Raw genomic sequence first — 22,959 nt, forward strand, 5'->3', positions numbered from 1 at the left:
ACATATGTTTGGCATCTTGCCTCCTAACATTAGGGTTGAGTAATAAAATTTGATTAATTTAAAATCAATCCAAATTTTAATACTTAAATAATTTATAAGTTTATAAATTATAATTACCTAGATGGAATTATATTTTATTTATTTTATAATATAAATATAGAGGTTTTATATTTTAAAAAAATAACTTAAAAATATAATATAAGAACTACTAGATTCTTTATTTTCTTGAAAATTAATTTTTAAGAAATATTTATGAAAATCCCTTTAAACTTTATCAAATAATATTTAAAAGTAATAAAATATAGTTTTTTATTAAAATAAAATAAAGTTAATTTATTAAAATAAAAATAGAAAAAATAAAAAATAAAAAATAAATATAAAAATTGAAAATCAAAATTAATAGAACCAAAATTTAAAAAAAATAAAAAAATAAAAAGAAATGAAACGAAACAAATACATCCTTACCTAGGCGTAAGCAGAACTCGACTCGAAACAATCAAATTTTTCGACTCGATTTCAATGCTAAAAAAACTCAATTTGACTTGACTTGTAATTTTATAAACTCAACTTTTAAAAAATTCAAATAAAGTTTAAGTTGCAAAATATGATTCGAATAACATTATAAATATTTTCAATTAAATTTAAATAGAAATTCAAACAACTCGATTCAAAAAAATTTAAATAAAAAATTAAATTATAAATAAAACTCATCAACTAAATTAAATTAAAAAATTCTAAAAACTCAACTCAACTTTATTTGATAGAATGCTCACCTCTATCCCTGCCAAAGATTAACTCAAAGCTTTGTGACATATACTTGCATATTATCATATCTCTCCATGTGCGTCCATGTACCTTAGTTTATTTTAGGGTAAACTACACTTTAGTACATAAATTAATACTTTCATTTTGTTTTAATATCCAAACTTTTTTTTTTAAATCATAGCAAATGTTTACTTTAGGTCTCAATTTGGTATTCACCGTTAAAAAATTAACAGAACTGCTAACGTAATTTTTTTTTAATTTTTTCAATGATGATGTGGCATTATCTTATAGTGACATGTCAACATCACTGTTAAGTTTTTAACGTTAGGGTACCAAAATGAAATCTAAATTAAAAGTTAGGTATGCTTTAAAAAACGTTTAAGTACCAAAACGGAACAAGAGTAATAGTTTAGTTACTAAAGTACATTTTACCCATTATTATAATATGATTGCAGTCGGTTTTAATTTGGTCGAAACAATTAGAGGTTTGAACTGTACCACTTCCCCTGCAAAGCATTAAACAATTAACGTTTGTCCTAAAAGATTGAACCTGAAGATATTCAGTTACCAAATATCTGTCATGATGTGTTCGTGATGGCTCATTATTAAAACGCCTTCTCAAGCTTTAACTTTACATTACTACCTTTGTAGGACTGTTATTTAGTAGGTTGTTAGGGAAGAATAAAAAAACATGCATATTTAAAATTTTAAAAATAAATAAATATATATATATATTAGTAACAATATATGTTAATAATAAATTTCAAAAAAATGATTTTAACCAATAAAATTATAATTTTAGTGGCAACATTGTTATAAATTAAATTAAAATCAAGATTTATGTCTTGTATAATGGATAAAGGACATTACAAGTTCCTATATTATATAAAAAGGTCCATTTAAATCTTTTTCTTCCATATGATCGAAATCTTTCTTTATCGTTGTTTGAATGTCGTCAAGCATCATTTATGATGTAATTAATATCAAAATATTATCTTCTCTATCTCTTTCTTTTTCTTAATTTATTTTTTCTCGAAATCCTTTTAAAGTTGATAAACTCACATTAATGCTTTAACTTATATTGCTCCAATCTACAACCTCCATGGTTTGATGAACGATGAGTCAAGATATATTTCTTTTAATTTATCTCCTTCTTAACCTTCCTTTATTCAAACTTAAAAGAAAATATGCTGACGTTAGTAAATCAATGGGAGTCTTTCAAGGGATTTTTTCTCATATATTTACCAAAGAAATTTAAATGATGGTTTACACTTAACAATCGAGTGACTAAAACGGAAATAATTCAAAATTTAATGATGAAATTAAAAACAATTAAAGTTGAATGACAAAAACAAAAGTTCAAGTAAAATTGAGTTACAAATGTTCTTTTATCTTTTTAAATAGCATGGAAATTGATATTGCATTTACATATTTAAATCATATAAATTCAATAAGAAATATCAATAATAAATGTAATCCAACTTTGATTAACTAACAATCGTGAGAACCTTGCAACGCACCGGATCAAATCCACAGTATGGTTATTTAGATGACAGCTGAAAGCAAATCATACAAAAAAATGCAGCCCCCAAGAAAAATTTGATGTCCACGAAAGATCCATTGAAACCCAAAGGAGGGAAAAGCCAAGTTTATGATTGATCAATTATTTTCACTTTCAAACTCAGAAATTTAAACAAATCATTATTACCAGTTTTCTAAAAAAAAAACATTTGCCAAAAAGGCCATTTTAAGTGGAGAGACCACTACCATTTGTTGGAACCTATATGTCGTTTTTTTTTTATTTGGATGGAGGTGGTATTTGAATAAAATTCCCTCGTATTGATGTTGAAAATTTTAAATTATAGTATATTTTTTTAAAAAAATTATGTATTTTTTATTGAAAATATATTTTTTGTCCTCTTCAAATTTTATAAATTTATCGTCTCTTAAAATTTTAAAGATTCATCATCTAACATAAAACCTACGATGTTGTGATGTGCAAAGTGACGGATGCAAGTATGATTCATAGTGGATAAATACTTACTGTGAAAATGACAAAAGGATCATTACATTTGTAATCTTCTAAAAGTCCAAATGGTTTTTACATCTAACACGAACTCTACCTCTCTAAAATCTACGAGAAAAAGATAACAATACCATGAAGGTGTTGGAAAGAGTGAAAGGAAAGGCTTATATATATATATATATATATATATATATAGTTGCTTGCTTTTTATTGGTGGAGACTGGGAAATGGTGTAGAGAGTGACAGAAGAAGCATGCAATATGCAACTGTGCATTGCAATTCAAATTCCAATCTCTGCAATGCTCTGCAACGCTGGCCTCCATTGCCCACCTCCGCCCTGATGTCTGCCCGTGTACCTACCGCCACCGCTGCTTCCGGCTCTATTAACTTCCTGCTCCACCTGAAAAATATTAAAGGACAAAAACAAATAGACGATGGCAGCCATTAGACAATGAGAATTCCATGGAACTTTTGTTTGGAGGGTTTCCATTACCTGATTTGCATGAAAACTTTGTGGGCTCCCCTATTCAAATTTATCCTATTCATTGACCTTATCCATTCATTTGCATTAGACCACGCCATACGGAGAAGACAAGATATTGGACTAAATTCTCATGGACCAATTTATCACCCACCTAAACCTAGTTGTTTAATTAGGCTTTTTAATAGGCACACACGTGCACACCTTCACCATTAATTGCATACAACATCAGGTTGAGAGCAGCTTTCGTAGAAGACCTCCGAATTATGAAATGCCCTCTGTGGGACTCAATCCCACAACCTCAAGGTTAAAAGCCTTGTGTTCTACCAATTGAGCTGAATAATCATCTCTTATAAAGTACTTTTTCATGCTAACAACAATTAAAAATACTTTAGAGTAACTACATGTTTAGTGTCCCAACTATCAATTTTATTTTATTTTGATCATTCAACTATTATTTTTTATAAAATCATACCTAACATTATATATTTTTTATTTTATTTTGATCTCTCGTCATTAAAAAAATTAAAAAAATGACAATGTAACATTTAATTTTTTTAATGTTAATGTGACATTATTTAATGATAATATGTCAGTATTATCATTAATTTTTTAACGATTAATAATCAAAATAAAATTAAAACTTAATATTAAATACGATTTAAAAAATATTTAAATGAAAAAAAGAATTGATAGTTAGTCCAAAAATTTATAATGTATGATTAGTGACACATCTAACACTCAACAATAAAGGGGAAAGTGTCAAATTCCACCAAAACAATTGGTTAAAGAAGATTTTCAACATAAAGGTGTGTTAAATGTTAATTAAACTATTATCAAAGAGAAATTTGCCTCGAGATCTGTCATTTAAAAAAGGTTCAGATTCTTCTAAGTTTTCAGACTACATTTTTAAACTTATCAACTCATAAAGATAAAAGTGGGGTGGCAAATATTACACCCTTTGCAGATGAAGATCTTGCCTTTCACTTTTTTTATCTACTTTTCAGACCATAAAAAGTTTACTTTTTTTTCTGCCTCGAAATGACAAACTCTGCAGGAAAAAAAAAAGACTTGAAGCAAATGGCCACATAATTGGGGTTATGAATTAAATTTCTTGAAACTCGAGACCCAAGTTAATACTATACTTGTTTCAGAAGCTTAGCTCATCTTTCCTGAAAAGTTTTTGTTAATTTTCAGGAAACTTGAAAGGGTAGTTCAAGCGTACAGTGTTCTAAGGCTTTGAGCTTAGTTTAATTACCTTAACATCACTGCTGTTCTCAGGTTTCGAGTTAATTTTCGGTTTCATATTGGAAGCAGTTCTTGGCAAATCCTTTCTCTTCAACTCCATGCCAAGCCCAAGCCCTCCATTTCCTTTCAACAGTTTCCCAAGTTTTACGCACTTCTTTGCAGCAAATTCTTTCAAAACATCTGCTCAATATCAAGCACGTAAGAAAACTAAAAAGAAACGATCCTTTTTCAAAGCTATGCATGCAAGAGATTAAGCAGTAAGCAACGGAACCACCTTCAAAGCTGACGAGTCGATAAACATGGCCGATCAACAAAGTGTCATCAGGTTTCAACAGCTTGAGCTGCTTCACCGGCGTACCATTTTCGTTCTTCAAAGTCGGGGAGGTCACCACGAGTGCAACATAATGACCCGGATTCAAACCCATGATTTCATTAGCACTAACAGACCAGTAAATCCTCTCGATCTTGTTCCCCGGGTGTTGAATCACTACGGTGGCTGCCTCAGCTGCTTGACAGTTCCCCATACGATCTTTTTTTTTCTCTTCACAATAAAACTTGAAAACCACAACAACTCTGAAAACAAACAATGAAGGTATATTGTGTTTTTATGGAGCACCGTGACTGACGTTGAATAATTAAAAGAGGAGTTTTAGAAAAAGGGAAATGAATTAAAGGGGATGGCTTGAAGAGGAAACAAGGGAGGTGGAGGTAGTTTGGGGAAATGATGGAAGGCAAGGGCCAAGGGTGGGTTATATGATGAAAAAAGGAAGCGTAAATGCGAAACAGTGGGGGAACTGGATTTTCATTTCGTGCGTTTACTTATACTTTGGGTCAGATGTTGACCCAATTACATGCTTAATTGCATCCACATATGGAAATATGCTGTCCTAACAAATTTCATTCGCCCAGATTTGGAATTTAATTTTATAAATTTAAATGTGTTTTGCAAAGGGAGACGTGTTAGATATGCAAAAAGGGGCCTGGGTAGCGTCTGCCAAGTGTGATTGCATCTTCATTTTCCAATTGAATCAGAATTATTATGGTCTGCTGATGCAGGAAGCTTTGCCTTTTCTTAATTGGAAAAGGACCATCCACTGGTCCCACTTCACATTCCAACCCTATCCTATGCCCCTATTGTTTCACTTCACATTCCAACCCTATCCTATGCCCCTATTGTTTAACCAAGGGGAGGAGTAATGCATGTTTTGTGGGGTAGTTCTGCGGTGTGACGCCTAAAAAATGGTTAATATACGGCGTGATCGATTAAATAAGTAATCAGTTAAAATTTAAACCGGTTATGTTATATTATTTAACCGAAAATATTATAAAGTACAATAACATATTAGGTAGCGCTTATATAATGTAATAGGTAACGCTTATATTTACCTATTTTATAAGTAAACCGGTATATTTATACCGATAGCATTACAAATTTACCTATTACATTATAATATGTTGAAAGTGTCCATACTTTTTATAAAAAGATCGATACTTTTTTTAAAATTATGTAATTTATGTTTCAAATTTTTTTAATAGTATTTCATGTTTTCCACCTACAATATTAATTTAATAATTTCATTTGCACAAAAAATTATTTGATTGTTTTGATATTTTATAAAATAATAATTAGAATTTAAATTTAACAATATTAACCAAAGATAATAATAAATATGTAATATATATGTTTATTGTTTTTAATTTAATAATAATATATATCGTAACGTAAAAAATAAATCATTAGACGCCTATAATTACTAAATTAATATATTAAAACTCACTCAAAAGATAACCTTAAATTAATGTTTTCCACAGTGAAAAAAGTATTGACACATTCATAAAAAAGATAGATACTTTACAATATAAGCACTACCTATTACATTATATAAACGATACCTATTACATTATATAAGCGCTACCTATTACATCATATTTTTACCTATTATATTGAAAGTGTCCATACTTTTTATAAAAAGGATCGATACTTCTTTTAAAGTTATGTAATTTATGTTTCAATTTTTTTAATAGTGTTTCATGTTTTCCACCTACAATATTAATTTAATAATTTCATTTGCACAAAACCGGTATACTTGTACCGGTTAGATTGAAAAATTACATATTACATTATACTTTTGGTTTTCGATGTTTTTGGGATCGACACTTTTTATATATGGATCGACACTTTATGGTTGCACCCTGTTTTCCATTCATTCTGGACCAAAAATATCGACACAAACTAAAAAAATGTCGACACATTATTTAGACATATTCTCTCATAAAACCGGTATACTTGTACCGGTTAGATTGAAAAATTATATATTACATTATACTTTTGGTTTTCGATGTTTTTGGGATCGACACTTTTTATATATGGATCGACACTTTATGGTTGCACCTGTTTTCCATTCATTCTGGACCAAAAATATCGACACAAACTAAAAAAGTGTCGACACATTATTTAGATATATTCTCTCATAAAACCGGTATACTTGTACCGGTTAGATTGAAAATTACATATTACATTATACTTTTGGTTTTCGATGTTTTTGGGATCGACATTTTTTATATATGGATCGACACTTTATGGTTGCACATGTTTTCCATTCATTCTGGACCAAAAATATCGACACAAACTAAAAAAGTGTCGACACATTATTTAGACATATTCTCTCATAAAACCGGTATACTTGTACCGGTTAGATTGAAAAATTACATATTACATTATACTTTTGGTTTTCGATGTTTTTGGGATCGACACTTTTTATATATGGATCGACACTTTATGGTTGCACCTATTTTCCATTCATTCTGGACCAAAAATATCGACACAAACTAAAAAATTGTCGACACATTATTTAGACATATTCTCTCATAAAACCGGTATACTTGTACTGGTTAGATTGAAAAATTACATATTACATTATACTTTTGGTTTTCGATGTTTTTGGGATCGACACTTTTTATATATGGATCGACACTTTATGGTTGCACCCTGTTTTCCATTCATTATGGACCAAAAATATCGACACAAACTAAAAAAGTGTCGACACATTATTTAGACATATTCTCTCATAAAACCGGTGTACTTGTACCGGTTAAATTGAAAAATTACATATTACATTATACTTTTGGTTTTTGATGTTTTTGGGATCGACACTTTTTATATATGGATCGACACTTTATGGTTGCACCTGTTTTCCATTCATTCTGGACCAAACATATCGACACAAACTAAAAAAGTGTCAACACATTATTTAGATATATTCTCTCATAAAACCGGTATACTTGTACCGGTTAGATTGAAAAATTACATATTACATTATACTTTTGGTTTTCGATGTTTTTGGGATCGACACTTTTTATATATGGTACACTTTATGGTTGCACCATGTTGGCCATATTGCAAATTTGCCTTTTACTTTAAAGTATCAACATGACCCTTAATGTGTATAAGAAACATGTACAACAACATACTGCTAACTTTTCTCATCTCATTCATAATTATATTCACATACAAAATTATAAATCGTATACAAAATTATAAATCTTATACAAAATTAACCATACATTTACATCATTGCATCTGTTTGTTATTCTTATGCATCATGGCAGCTTTTGTTATCTCCTGTCTTCGTTCATTTTGATTGTGGCTTACGAGATTGTTTAATATTCGCGATCGATCCCACTCTCCAACAACCTATATTCAAATTGTCAGAACGTTAAGTATTGTCAACTACATCATTCAATCTACGACTTTTAACAATTTTACCACAAACGAATTTTTCTTTCCACTTACAAAATCACCAGTTGCCCCTGTAGAACCGATCGATTCCATCCACATCATCACATACATGCCGCAATCATGTCTGTTACAAAATTTGAAAACCACACATGTCAATTATGATGAATACTGCATAAATTAAGCTTTCTATTTGTGATAACATCTCATACCATTCAATTGCTTATTCTTCTTATGCTCCACAAATTTGAAATTTTTCAAGGGATACTTTCCTAGAGATCCACAGGATTCAACCCAAATGCGTTTCTTATTATAAGAATCTAATATTTTAATCTGTATTAAAATAGAAGAAGTTATGATCCAAAAAAATTATGCATTATAATTTACATAATGTCCTTTCATACATACATACATATCAATCTCTTAGCATCCTTCACTCTCTGTTTAGCTGCTTCAGTTGTAAACATACTATCATATATTGTTGCAACACGATCTACCATATCCAACACCAACAGATACCAATGTGAATTATGGTAGTTTATTGTGATCATGATCTGCAACAAATTTCACACCCAATTTGAAAAAATTCAACATTCTATATCCGAAAACATCATTTGCAATTGGTATGGTGTCTTACCTTCTCACAGTCGGTGAATTTCACATAGTTATTCAGTATGGGACCCCAGAAGGTAGCAATACTCTCAACACTTTCTTTGCTGTTGGCATCCAACGCCTGCTGCTGCAATTACGCAACAAACATTATTAATTTACCGTCTATAACACTACTTATCTCCATTTATTAATTTAACTCACCGCTAAGTGGTATGGAAGGTAGCCAATCCTCCGGAGTGACTTCTGAGAATCGTAGCATACTGTCCAGGCGAGCAAATCAATAACCTAACAAAATTAATTACACAATCAGAACATATTCAATAAGTTTTAACATTTTCTACTTTCTACTTACCACACCGCCAACCCATTCCGTAGGTTTCAACGTTACAACGTCGTATACACTAGCGAATTGATTTCCCATTGAGATTACAGAATATCTGTATGAATCATTAGGATTAATATGTTGTCATGAAATATTTAAATATAACTCACAAAGCAATATATTTCACTTACTCCGATTCTAACTCACTATTCCATAAATAATCACAAATTGCAGCTTCGATGTCATCAATTCCGCTTGGAATATCCGTTTTTTCAACCTACAATTTTGCATACAAATTTTTGTCACAACAACATAATAAAAATCAAATTAAGTTTTCTTTTATTCAACTTACCTTCTGCTTCTTCTTCTGGGGTGCAGGACATTTCGAATCCAAATCTGCTGCTATAACACTCTCCGGTGTATAAATGACATCGACTTCCTTCCTCCTCATTTCTTTCATCTCTTCTTCTTCCTCATCCCTCTTTTCTTCTTCATATTTTTTCAGTTCATCGTATTTTTTTTCTACATAGCTCTTCATCTCTTTTATTTCACCCTTCAATTGATCTCCTTCATCCAAGTATTTATCAACCACCCCCTTCATCCCCGTAAGTTCACTCCTCAATTCCACAACCTCCTTCACCACTCCCTCAAATTTTTCACCCGTCACCATCTTAATATCACCCCTTAACACCCCAACTTCTTTCACCACTTCACCCCTCAACATCTCTACTTCTTTCACCACTCCATCTATTTTTCCTTCCACTACCCCCTTATGCCTCTCAAGTGTATCTTCAACTCTCTCAAGTTTCTCTTCGACTCTATCAAGTTTCTCTTCGACTCTTGATTGTCTTTGCATGATATCAAATTGGATTTTTTTGATATCAGCCAATTCAGACATCAAAATTTTGAAGTTACTATGTTTTCCCTCACCGTCGTCCCACTCACCGTCATCCCCCAATACAACCATCCCTCCTTTCTTCTCCTCTGCCTCCACTGCCTCCTCTACATCCTTGCCAATAACCTTCAAAATTAAATTACAATATTAAGACATTGATTATATTCTTAATATTATTTAATTACATTTATTACCCTTTCTTGCTTCTTCGCTCTATCCAACTTCAACTTCACCATCACTCTAACCACCTCTTCCTTCCCCCATGCACGAATGCGTGCCACTCCGGTTCTTTCATAAGCCGGCACTGCCTCACAGCCCGACCAAAAATCGAACAGTGCAACCTGCATTTATAATAAAATTTATATTTTTATATAAAAACACAAAAAAGTTCTTCAACTCATTTACCTCTAAGATTGCTATGCACCCTTTGAGGTATCTCTGGCTGCCCTTTTTAAAGGTGATTATTGATTCAATCAATCTCGAATGGATATATTCAGCCCAATTGAATTCACCCTTCAAGCCTTCATCACAAATGAGCTTCATATGTTCCTTGTTCGTTGACGTATTACTCGTTGGACAAAGAAAGATACCGACAAGGTATAATAGAACTCTGGCCTTCAGCTCATCCCCAACGTAAGATCTACTTTTTATTTCCTCTTCAATTTCAGCATATGTCACCTTATGCTTCAAACCATATTTGGAGGCAAGTGCTTTCCAGTCCTTACTCTTACATACTTCTACAACACTTTTGCCTTCATTTTCTACCCCCAATACGGCTGCAGCACATGTGATCCTGAGAGGAAATGAAAAATCACCATACTTAGCAATACATTGTCTGACATCAAATTGCGCCATCAAGGATCGACACAATTCCCTCCGAATAGGTCGATCCCTTACTCCTACCAACGATCCAAAACCTATTTCTCCCAGCACATTCAACTGACCCTTCTCCTTAAGGTGTTTAATTAATAAATTCACCCTTTTAATGCTGCATCTTGTCGACACTTCCTACATTTTTTAACAATATATATAATGTTATAGTTCTTATATATTTTGTATCAACGTATTTACAAGTTTAATGAATACCTTATTTTCATGTGCTTTCCTCCGTTCTTTGTATTCTTTACTATCATTCCTTGACTGTGTGATGTAAGGTTCCTTTTCAGCATCACTCATTGAATTCCATTTGGACCTCACATCTTTTGTCACCTAATATTAAACATAAACGTTTCTTAATCAATACATTAACACTAAATACTACTCAATGTCAATTTCATTTTACATACCGAACCGCTCTGTGTGCCATCTTCCTTCATCCTTTTGCATTCGACCATACTGTCAACATTTAAAATTTGTAATCAATTTAAAGTTTATCGATACTTTAATCCAATTATCATTTCAACAATAATAACAAAAAGACATTGATACTTACTAGAAGTACATATATCCACCCTTTTTGGTTGCTTTCGAGTCTCGGCCTTAATTTCAAAGTCATCTGCTCCACCAACAATTTTCCAACCCATTGACTCCATTTTCCTTCATATATCAGTTTACGCAAATCAAATTATTTTGTTACATACACTTTATTCAATATACAAATATAGATAACTACTCTTGTGGTAAAACGGTTTTCTTCAAAAGAATTTGAATGGCCACACCAAAATGTGTCGGCACATTTATACAACCTATAATATCATTTTCTACCTATAATATTTAATAAAAGTATCGACATTTATATTTTTTCCTTGAATATCACTTTCTACCTGCAATCGGTCCCAAATGCTTCTTTACTCCAAAACCCCAAACAACACATAAAAACCCTATCGCGGTTACTGTAATAATAAAAAATTAGAGTTTCGACAACATACTCTTCGATTCGACTGCAGCAACAACCAAACAAACTTCGCTTTAGAAACACCTTCTGAAATGCAGCAACAATTACGCTTCGATTTCAAAAACTCGTCCGTTCTATCTATTTTCAGAGGATATTTAGCTTATATTTTCATCAAATATGTTATTTATATTTAATCGATACAAATACAAAAGTGTCGATACTTTTATGTCAGGTGTCAATACTTTCGAAAGGATAATTACCTATTTCTTTGAAAGTGTCGATAATTTATTACACGTACTTACGAAAGTATCGACACTTTCAATATATCCGGTATCATTTTACCGGTTTTATCATTTTGATACCGGTTTTATCATATTTTTACCTGTTATATCGTTGTGGATCGATATTTTTTTTAAAGTATCGACACATTATAGGCGCTAAAACTGCTTCTCTTTTAAATTCACAAAGTGTCGATCCTTATATAAAGTATCGACACTTTCAATATATCCGGTAACGTTTTACCGGTTTTATCATTTTCTTACCGGTTTTATCATATTTTTACCTGGTATATCGTTTTGGATCGATACATTTTTTAAAAGTATCGACACTTTATAGGACTTAAAACTGCTTCTCTTTTAAATTCACGAAGTGTCGATCCTTATATTAAAGTACCGAAACTTTAAATGTATCCGGTAGCGCTTTACCGGTTTTATCATTTCAATACTGGTTTTGTCATAGTTTTACCTGTTATATCGTTTTGGATCGACACATTTTTAATTTGGATCGACACGAACCGACAAGTTAAGTTTGCCGGTTGCACAATTTTTTAATATTTCTTCATGACTTAGACCTACTACATTATTATTAGACAACATTTCCGGTAGCGATAAACCGAATTTGTTAAATATCTTTTAATGTATCCGGTAACGCCGTATATTAGCCGTATATTAACCCGCCTTTCCTGAGACATTCCCATGTTTTGTGTATTAGACTTGCAGTATAAGTGTTTATAATATACTAGTTATTACTATTTTTTAATTTAGGTTCTTTTAACATTACAATATATATAATCATTGTACTTAACATATATTGATATGTGTTTCTATTTGAGTAAATATATATTTTGATGCACAAATTTAATTTTAAAGTTCAATTGGATATCTATAGATTCTCTGATTCAATTAGATATTTAAGTTTGACTTTAAAACTCAATCTAGTACCTAAACTTTTTTGGTCCAACCAAGTACATGAATCTGAATTTTTTATTTAAATTGATCTTGAACTTGGCTTATTTGTTCAGATTGGTCCAAGAAGCCAAATTCAAGCCTCAAAGGAACCGTAAAGTCAATTTCAAATGCTTAATTGGAAAAAAAAATAGAAACCTAATTGAACCTTGACCAAGTTCAAGTATCTAATTGGTTTAAAAAAACTTTATATATCAAATTAAATCTTGAAGTCAAATGAACCTCTATTACATTGATTATATGACGCAATAATAAAAATTGTTAATTTCTAACTTCACCTCCTAAAACATCAGACAAAATATCAGTTTAACTTGTCGTACTTTTTCATCCCATTATGCCTTTTGTGCCAACAACAACCATTTCCTCTAAGTGATGATATTGTGAAGTTGATCTTTTCATTTTTCTCTTTATTATGGATTGGATTCCCTCAAATTCATTTAAAAATCCACGAAATTGAACCCAAATTTTGTGCATGCCTTTGTCATATCTAGGTCATAAGTCATTAGATCGATATTGAAGTTGATTATGTTCTTCTTCTCGTCATGTGAGCTACCCACCGTTGGATTCGCTAAATGACCTTAGAACCTTCGAACTTGAGGTAGATTAAAACTTGCCTTAATCTTCCCCTTTGTTTTCTATTTTTCTTTATTGCTTGGTTTTGGTGTTAAATCTTTGTTTATTAATTTTATCAAATTTAGTTGTGTGAGTTTTAATTTGGATTTATGTATCTACTACTATCACAATCAATCGATCAATGAACCTCTAAATCTTACCCTATTATCACCACCTCGTCGATTGCCTACTACCTTCAATCCCCCCACATTCACCATCATCCCTATACCATCATTAAACCTCCCATCGATTACCATTTACTCGTCAAAGTCTTGAAGCTCAAGGGCATTGGTTGAGAATTTGAGAGGTGAGATGATGAAGGATATTGTGTAGAAGAACATAGTTTGAGTGGTGTCCCATAACCCCATTGAACAATGAAATGTGATGAATAGAACATGTTGACTTTTATTTTTGGATGGAGTTTCGTAGGCTTTGAGACTTATTTCTTTATATATTAAACAATGCATTAGAGAAAGGATGAGGAAAGAAACATTTTGGTGTCATTGGTGGCCTAAGAAAATGTCAAACAATAGTGGGTAAAATGAAGACCATGAACAACGACAGTTATTGTTCTTAGGAGAGAATGAAACAAAAAAGAGAAGAAAAAAAAGAAAATGAGAGTTTGAGAGAGTGAAGAGAAAAAGAATATAGAGCTTTGTTTTGGTTCCATCACAGACTAAAGAAGGTGGATAGAGCGACATCGACATTGTAGGTTGACAATGTGGGCAAAAAGAGAGATTGAGATAGTTTAATGTTCAAATTGATATTTTATGTAAAATTTATGAGTCAAATTAATATTAATTCAAATTCAGAGGTCAAATTTAAAATTAATCTTTTTTATTTACATGGCACATTATCAATGTAACGAGAGATAATGACTCGATAATCAAAATATAACAAATCGATAACATAAATGATTAAAACAATACTTTTCAAAGTTCAATGATCAAATTCAGAAGAAATCTAAATAAAAGTGACTTGTGGTATTGTTTATCCAAATAATATATTTACCCTTACATTATCTAATACTTGTTAACTGTTTTGTGGTGACGGGGTTTAGTGGATAGATGAAAGTAATATTTTTCTTTAGATTTATTTATATTGATTTGGCATAAAATTTCACTTTCTAAATGTCATAATTCTAAAAAAAAGTATTATGAATATCGTTCTAGTGTATATTAAAAATTAATCTTCATATGTAAGAATTCAGATCATCATCAACTTACTCTTTTTTTTTTTTGAAAAATCATAAAACTAGGTGATAGATATTTTGTAGCCAGTGAGTGCTTTGTTACTTACCAAATATTATTATTAAAATGAACCCTAAACCCACACGATTAAAACCTTGTACCTAAAGTCTAAAGATATTGGTGGGTTTTACATTATTTATAATAATATGAAAGTAATGATCATGATAACATCATAATTACCTTGAGAAATATTGGTACAACAAGGTCACATGATTTATTAGATACATTGATTGAAAAATAGTTTGATAATACATTACTTAATTAATACTATGATTTGTTGACTTATATGCATAAACTAAAGAGAAAATAACCTCAGTGACAAAAATCTCATATAATATACGATTTTAACCAATTTTTTTTCGGATTTGCCAAAATGACCAACAAAATCGCAATGCGATCGCTAATTCGCAATGCGATCTCCATTATCGCAAATCAGTTTCCAGATTCACAACGCGATTATGACTATCGCAATGCGATTTTCCAATTTCGCGTTGCGATTTTCCCAATTCGCAATGCGAATAAGTAAATCGCAATGCGAATTTGGAAAATCGCAATACGATACTGACTATCGCAAGGCGATAATACAAAATCGCAACGCGATACTGACTTTCGCAACGCGATTCTGACTTTCGCAACGCGATTCTGACTTTCGCAACGAGATTCTGACTATCGCAACGAGATAATACATAATCGCAATGCGATTTTCAAAGTTCGCAACAGGTTTTAGTTTTGCAACATCCTTCTGAGTGGGACATACCAGATGACTTACAAACAGTTTTGCTACCAGCCATGGACAGAAGGCTACCTGGCCGACCAAAAAGTCACGATCGTATACCGTCTAAGGGTGAAGAGAAGAAGAGATCGACATGTAGTCGGTGCAAGGAAAGTGGTTATACAAGGTTGATATGTGGTTCACCAGTGCCATCACAATCATCTTTTTCTCTACCAAAATATGGATCCTCATCAAAATCCAAAGCTCATATGGTGTCAAGCAAAAGGCAATCAAAATCGTAATCATCTTCAAAATCCCAATCACAACCGGCTTCACCTTTTGGGACTGTTAACTTAGGTGATTTTTAAATGCAAACGTTGTATTATGTGTATTTTATGTGTGCACTTTTAACATTTTCAGTTAGGCATGTATTAGTAACTTGAGTTTGAACATTGCTATGATATGTTCAGTTGTTATCACTTATTAGACATTCATTTGACTATCGCAACGGGGAAATCGCAACGCGAAAATGACTATCGCAAAGAGAAAATGGCTATCGCAACGAGAAAATCTTAATGCGAAATGAAAATCGCATTGCGATTTTCTCGTTGTGATTTTCATTTCGCATTGCGATTTTCTCGTTGCGATAGTCAGTTTCGTGTTGCGATAGTCTCTTTTGCCTTCAACATAATGCAGATTGAAGATCAACAAATCAACTATTACATTTCAATCAATTAAACAAGCACAAATAAGAATTATGTACACATCAATTAAACCAATCAACATTTACAAATCATTTTTTACAAATCAATTAAACAATCAAAAAAAATAATAATTCTTATTTCCTCATCAATTATTGAATCAATGAATCAACTTTTGCACCCGTACATCCATTTCATGCAGCTCACTTAAGGATTAACCTGCAGAAACCAAACATTTGCTCAAACAAGACTTCCTACACATCTAAAACCAACAAACAACAAATTATTGAATTCTAGGTACTTAACCAAACATTTTCAAACCAAAAGGAGTATATATGTTAAAAAAACTTGCATTTGACTTACCAATTAACAATGGATACTTTCATAACGCGGATGCAGGTAGGCAGCGTCTCGAATATATCGCTCTAGCCATATAATGTCGAAACCACAAGCCTACTGCAGCTCTATCTCTATCGGTGGGAGGTAGAAACTCTGTGCTTCCCGTCGTCAAACGCGCCAAGCACATGCATACGAGAGGACCACAATCCCTTCTGACTCCCGGCGATTGTTGTGGCGTGGTCTCGTCTCTGACAACTGTGACATTGAACTTCTTTGGCTTCTTGTGTCCAGAATGAGTCCAATAATTAATCCCATCCAAGAATTTAGCCAAATGAGAGCTTCATCCTTGATAATATCTCTCAAATCAGACAGTGATATGTAATTTATCATGCTGTCATATACTATTATCTTCAGGGATGGGAGCTGAAGTTGGACGAGAAGCCAATGACGACGTTCCAAAACAGGGATAAACACCTGCAATCATAAGTAATAATTCATTTATTTGCGCACTTATTTATGAACACCTTTAAAAAATTTTAAAAATAAACACTAACCTTATCGACCTCCTACCATGCAGGATAAAGTTTAGCTTGTCCATTGCCCAACAAAAATGATTCATCTCGTTGATTCTTCAAGTGAACTGCGTGAAAAGCCGCCGACATTATTGTATATCGCGAATTTTTTTTTATTTTTCCTAAGCTTCCTTATTATTAGAAGACGTGACACCCACGCATCGATATGCTGTTTTACAAAAAAAGACATATATTAGTGAATTACATTAATTTTTAAAAAAATTAATCAAAATCATATATAAGACAAATATAAGACTTACCTCCCCTTCGAAATAGCCACTGTCTTCAACCCCTAATAACACACCCCACCAAGACCGATTAAGCAACAAATACATCTCATCGTTGAGTTTGCTTATGTCAGTGTAACACCCTTGGCTCTGCTCATGTAGAAAAAATCAACTGCGGTCTTAGCCCAAAGGGTATTATCCAGAATTGTTTCCAGTAGTTGTCTCCTCTCCACTTCAGATACCGGAAGGGTACTACCCGGTAACTCATACGAGAGCCAACTCTCATCCATCATGTCCTGCAACGGTGGTGGTTTCTCAATAATTCGATATATTACCCCATGTGAATCGGGCTCTAAAATGGTGGGAGGGACCTCTTCAACGATGACAGTGGCCTCTTGAACGGGGGGGGACTCTTGAGGGATGATAGGGGCCTCTTGAACGATTGGAGGGGACTCTTGAGGGATGACAGGTGAGTCGGGCTTCTTCTTGCGAAGTCTTCATACCATTGGGGTGAACGGAGATGTAATAGCACGTGCACGCCGTCTGATGCGTGAACTCCGTCGTGCAAGGAAAACCCGACGTAAAACATCCACCTTATCGGGCCGCTAAAAAAATTAATACATAAATCAGTAAATAAACATACATGATATTAAACAAAGACAAATATGTTTCAAACTTGCATTGTATTCACCCAAGTCATTATTCTATCATAGTTCACAAAATGCATCAGATAACATTCCAAAAGTAAGCACTTATATAAACATTAAAAGGACAACATATATAAACATTCCAGAAGAAGAATAGTTTACTTTCGAAACACGAAACTTACTTTCGCAACGCGAAAATGACTATCGCAACGCGAAAATGACTATCAGAACGCGGAAATGGCTATCGCAACGCGAAATGAAAATCGCAACGACAAAATCGCAACGCGAAACACAATCGCATTGCGATTTCATTTCGCGTTGCGATTTTGTCGTTGCGATTTTCATTTCGCATTGCGATTTTGTCGTTGCGATTTTCATTTCGCATTGCGATAGCCATTTCCACGTTGCGATAGTCATTTTCGTGTTGCGAAAGTAAACTATTCTTCTTCTGTAAATTGAAACTTGAATGGATTGCATTACTTCAACCAAAAGACAAAAACAAAACAAAAAACAAATACTAACAAAAACAGTTTAGCAGTATTGGCAGCAACCGAATGAATTTATTAAGCAATCTAAGTGAAATGGTTAATCTAAGTGAAATTACGAGTAAATTTATCATCAAGTTAAATATGAAAAATCTTAAACTTACCTCGTTGCGTAGAGTATGAACCTCATTCTGCAACGATGCTACCATCTCACGTAGAGTGTCTACCTCACCGTGTAAAGTAGACACCTCAACACGCCATGCACCATCGCCTTTGCGTAAAGTGCCGACCTCTTCACGCAAGGCATGACATCATCACGTAACTCCCCTAACTCATCCCGTGGAGGTGGAGAACATGGAGATAAACGTCATGGCATCTTTGCCGGTCGCCTATCTTGCGGTGATGGTGGAGAAGAGGCTCGATGATGTGACATAATAGGTGATGGCTGTCGTTGTGGAGGTGTATAGTCGGGTCGATCAGGTGATGGCTCTGGGTGAGGTGATAGCTCTGGGTGAGGTGATGGCTCCCGAAGTGGAGGTTGCTCATCATCCGTGCCATCAAAAAACGCTTACTAGCTTGCCACCAATCAGTGGCAAGCTCAACTTTCGTGGGTGTCAGCCTCTGTAATGGAGTGTTGGCCTCCTAACAATATAAAAGCTCAAACAAAGTTAAACGTGTACTAGTAATAACTTTTTATAAACATATGGTAGTATTTATGTTAACTTACATTATTTATTGTCGTATACCGTAGTAAATCTTCTCATTGCAAGGTCTGTTTCCTCTTCCAGGAAATAGCCCTGGGAATATCATTTGAAGTTTTATTGCATATGTCTTCATGGAGGGAAAGGCCTCAAATATCCAAATCTACAAACAATATAATAACAAACATTAGTAATTGTTAAATAATTACTTATAATTTTGGAAACATTATATAAAAATTCTTACCTTAAAGGCCCAAATAAAGCCTGTCAAAGTGTATTTGGAACCATCGCCATGCAAACTTTTTCGATCATCCAAGGCAGACGATAACTTATTCCATGTAGCTTTCCATAAATACGAGCCCTACGGAACAGGTTCCACGCATTTAGGTCTTCTACCAATTTGATTAGATCATTCAGAATAGGTTGTCTGGCCTCTCTGCCTAAAAAGTCGGCATGCAAAAGTATTAGAAGGCATACTCGGACAACATCAACGTCATCCATCCGAGTAAAACCATCTTTCTTATTCAATAATCTCGTCAGGTCTTCCACGTGTAGATTCGGCCTTTCCAGCTCAGGAAAAACCCGGGATAACCATGATGGGCGGGTAATGTGTCTAGTGTACCGACCTACATCATCGTGTCCGAAGCGTAGACCGGTGATTAAGCAAAACTCCTCCTGCCCAAAACACGTATACGCCGGTGGAAAATCAAACCATATCTCTTCATCACGACGTTGTATAGCATCTGGTAGATCGCTAGTCATGGTTTGAAGAAACAGGTGTGTCAACATCGCATCTCCACCGGGATGTTGTACTTTCAGCAATGGCCCGAAGCAAGTATCCTCAAACATTTTTCTTTGTGCAGGTGAAAGCTTCGACGCAATTATTTTGGCCAGGCTGACTTTATTTCTTAAGGTCAATTGAGCCGAATAAAAGTTCTACAAAAACAATAAACATACTAAGTTAGATATACCAAAAACTACACTGTGAAGATATACCAAAAACAATAATAAACATAAAGAGTAGTAGTTTATTCTTCAAACTTAAATTTGCAACACTGTGAATTCCTTATTTGTCTTTGTTTTTTGGTTGAAGTAATGCAATTCATTCAAGTTTCAATTTGCAGAAGAAGAATAGTTTCTGAAAATGAAAATCGCAACACGAAAATGACTATCGCAACGCGAATTTGACTATCGCAAATCGCGTTGCGATTTTCATTTCGCGTTGCGATTCTCGGTTGATTTAATAAGCAATCTAAGTGAAATGGTTAATCTATTATTGAAATTACTAGTAAACTTATCATCAATTTCAATATGAAAAACCTAATAATAATGCAAAAATTTCAAAAAGAAAATAATTAAAAAAACTAACCCTCGGTGGTTGATTTGGTTGATTTTCCATTTCTGATTGTGAGGGTGGCTCTGAGAGATGGAGATAGACGGATTTCGCCGGAGATGGGGACGGATTTCGTCGGAGATGGGTGAGAGAGTGAGAGATGGAGATGGGACTGAGTTGTGATTTTAGGTTTTAGGTTATGAGTTTCGATTACGGGATATACTGTGGATGGTTCAGTGTTCCAATATATTAATATTCGTGTTTGGAATTTGAAAATAAAATACGCGTTGTGATACTAATGGCTCTTTGAAAATCGCATTGCGATTATGTATTATCTCGTTGCGAAAGTCAGTATCGCGTTGCGAAAGTAAGTATCGCGTTACGAAAGTCAGTATCGCGTTGCGATTTTGTATTATCGCATTGCGATTTTCCCAATTCGCGTTGCGATTTACTTATTCACATTGCGAATTGGGAAAATCGCAACGCGAAATTAGAAAATCGCATTGCGATAGTCATAATCGCGTTGCGAATCTGGAAACTGATTTGCGATAATGGAGATCGCGTTGCGAATTAGCGATCGTATTGCGATTTGTTGGTCATTTTGGCAAATCCGGAAAAAGTTGGTTAAAATCGTATATTATGGGATTTTTGGTCACTTAGGTTTTTTCTCTAAACTAAATCTATGCATCTTGGGGTTTTCCTTTAATTAATAAGGAAATTAGTATATATATACTGCATTTCATTAACTCTTACTCTCTTTTTTAAGATAATTAGCTTTTTAGTTTCAAAGACTTGAGAGGAGCAAGAAAAACGAGAAACTAAATTTACATCAAAGTCTTTAAAAGGAAAAAGGAAAAAGGAAATCTCGTTATAGGCATAGATATCCAAATATATATGAAAGAGATCTTTTACTCTTTTATTACTAATTTTGCCTGTGAAAATTATGGAAGATTCTCACTTTTTTAGGAAGTATTTGATTCATAATCAGACAAATTTAGACGTCACAAACAAAAATTAACAAGTGGTGAATGCATATAACACCCATAAAGAAATATTTAAAATAGAAATTACTTCAAAAATAAGTATGTAATAATCTTTTAATCATTTTATAAATTAAACAACTTTATTACCAACATCTCAAAAACAAAGTTGTTTTGACAACTTCAGTTGTTGATCTTGATGTTGCTGGACCTTATTAACAACTTTAAATGGTTTATTTTCTTCCTCTTTCCTCCTTGGGAGTTAAATCTTTACTCATTCTTGCACCATCAAAAGCCTCTCTTTTTTCTTCTCCAATATGCGTTGCTTTAACCCTCTATTTCCCCCACAAAGTCCTCATTTTCAGTTGAGAGTTTGAACTTGTGAATTCTCCAACTAATCACTTTTAAATTCCTAATTACTCTATTCCATCTTTTCTTGTTCCTTTTAAGTTCCCTCTAAATGAGTTTAAAATACTATAATCTCTCCTTTTCAAGGCTTTAATTATATATATTATATACCTATTAATCGGCCCAATCCGTTGACATGTATCCATTTGATTGACCCGTATCAAACTCGTTGATCGATCCGTTTCGTATGATTGATTCGATGGTTTAACCAACCACACTTGTTTGATTGATTTGAACGATTCAATCCAAATCATTGTAAATTACTCTTAACTCAAACCATTATGAACCGCTCTGACTTGAATTACTTTGGATATGTCCGATTGAATTGAATTGAGCCAAATTGAATTGATTCGTTGATTTTTACTGTTAAATTTGACCGTTGATTTTTCGTGGAGTTTGACTTAATAATCTGATTTTCCAATTTTTATTGTGCATCATATTGTAGTCCATAATTTACTGTTGTTGATACAAGTCTTTTTTTTTCCCTTGAGGTTAGTTGCGCTTTCTAATACCGAATGTAGAAGGTAACATCATGGATTCAAATAAGTTGTTTTCGTATCAATAAATTATAAGCGTTGAATCTAAGTTAATGCGTAGAATGAATTAGAATAATCTTTCCTTTCTTTTTGATGTAAGTATTAAACTTAATGTAGTTTACGTTAGAGGAAGGATACCCATCATGATATATGTGAACCATGCCCTTTCTTTTTTATGGTTGTATCTTGAATATGTAAGATTATTGAGTTTCAATAATACACATTACAAAAAATTATGGGAGTGCATCAACCAAATACAATGTCGAGTTTCTACAGGGCTCACGAAAGTACAG

General features: G+C 33.1%; 1 protein-coding gene across 2 annotated transcripts; it reads right to left on the reverse strand.

The window, feature by feature from the left end:
• Positions 1-2,818: 2,818 nt before the first annotated feature.
• Positions 2,819-5,246, reverse strand: LOC120141767. 2 transcript variants are annotated; one of them, XM_039156568.1, is made up of 3 exons: positions 4,795-5,246; positions 4,531-4,700; positions 2,819-3,182 (listed from the first exon to the last, which is right to left on the reverse strand). In XM_039156568.1, exons 1-3 carry the CDS (start codon positions 5,042-5,044, stop codon positions 3,072-3,074), a joined length of 531 nt encoding a protein of 176 aa, XP_039012499.1. In that variant the 5' UTR covers positions 5,045-5,246; the 3' UTR covers positions 2,819-3,071. The 2 variants fall into 2 exon arrangements, with proteins under 2 accessions (XP_039012499.1, XP_039012498.1); XM_039156567.1 differs by having other exon boundaries at positions 2,819-3,191; positions 4,795-5,243.
• Positions 5,247-22,959: the final 17,713 nt, after the last annotated feature.

The sequence above is a fragment of the Hibiscus syriacus genome, unplaced genomic scaffold (genome assembly GCF_006381635.1).
Source record: "Hibiscus syriacus cultivar Baekdansim isolate YM2019G1 unplaced genomic scaffold, ASM638163v2 tig00110813_pilon, whole genome shotgun sequence".
NCBI classification, from domain to species: Eukaryota; Viridiplantae; Streptophyta; class Magnoliopsida; order Malvales; family Malvaceae; genus Hibiscus; species Hibiscus syriacus.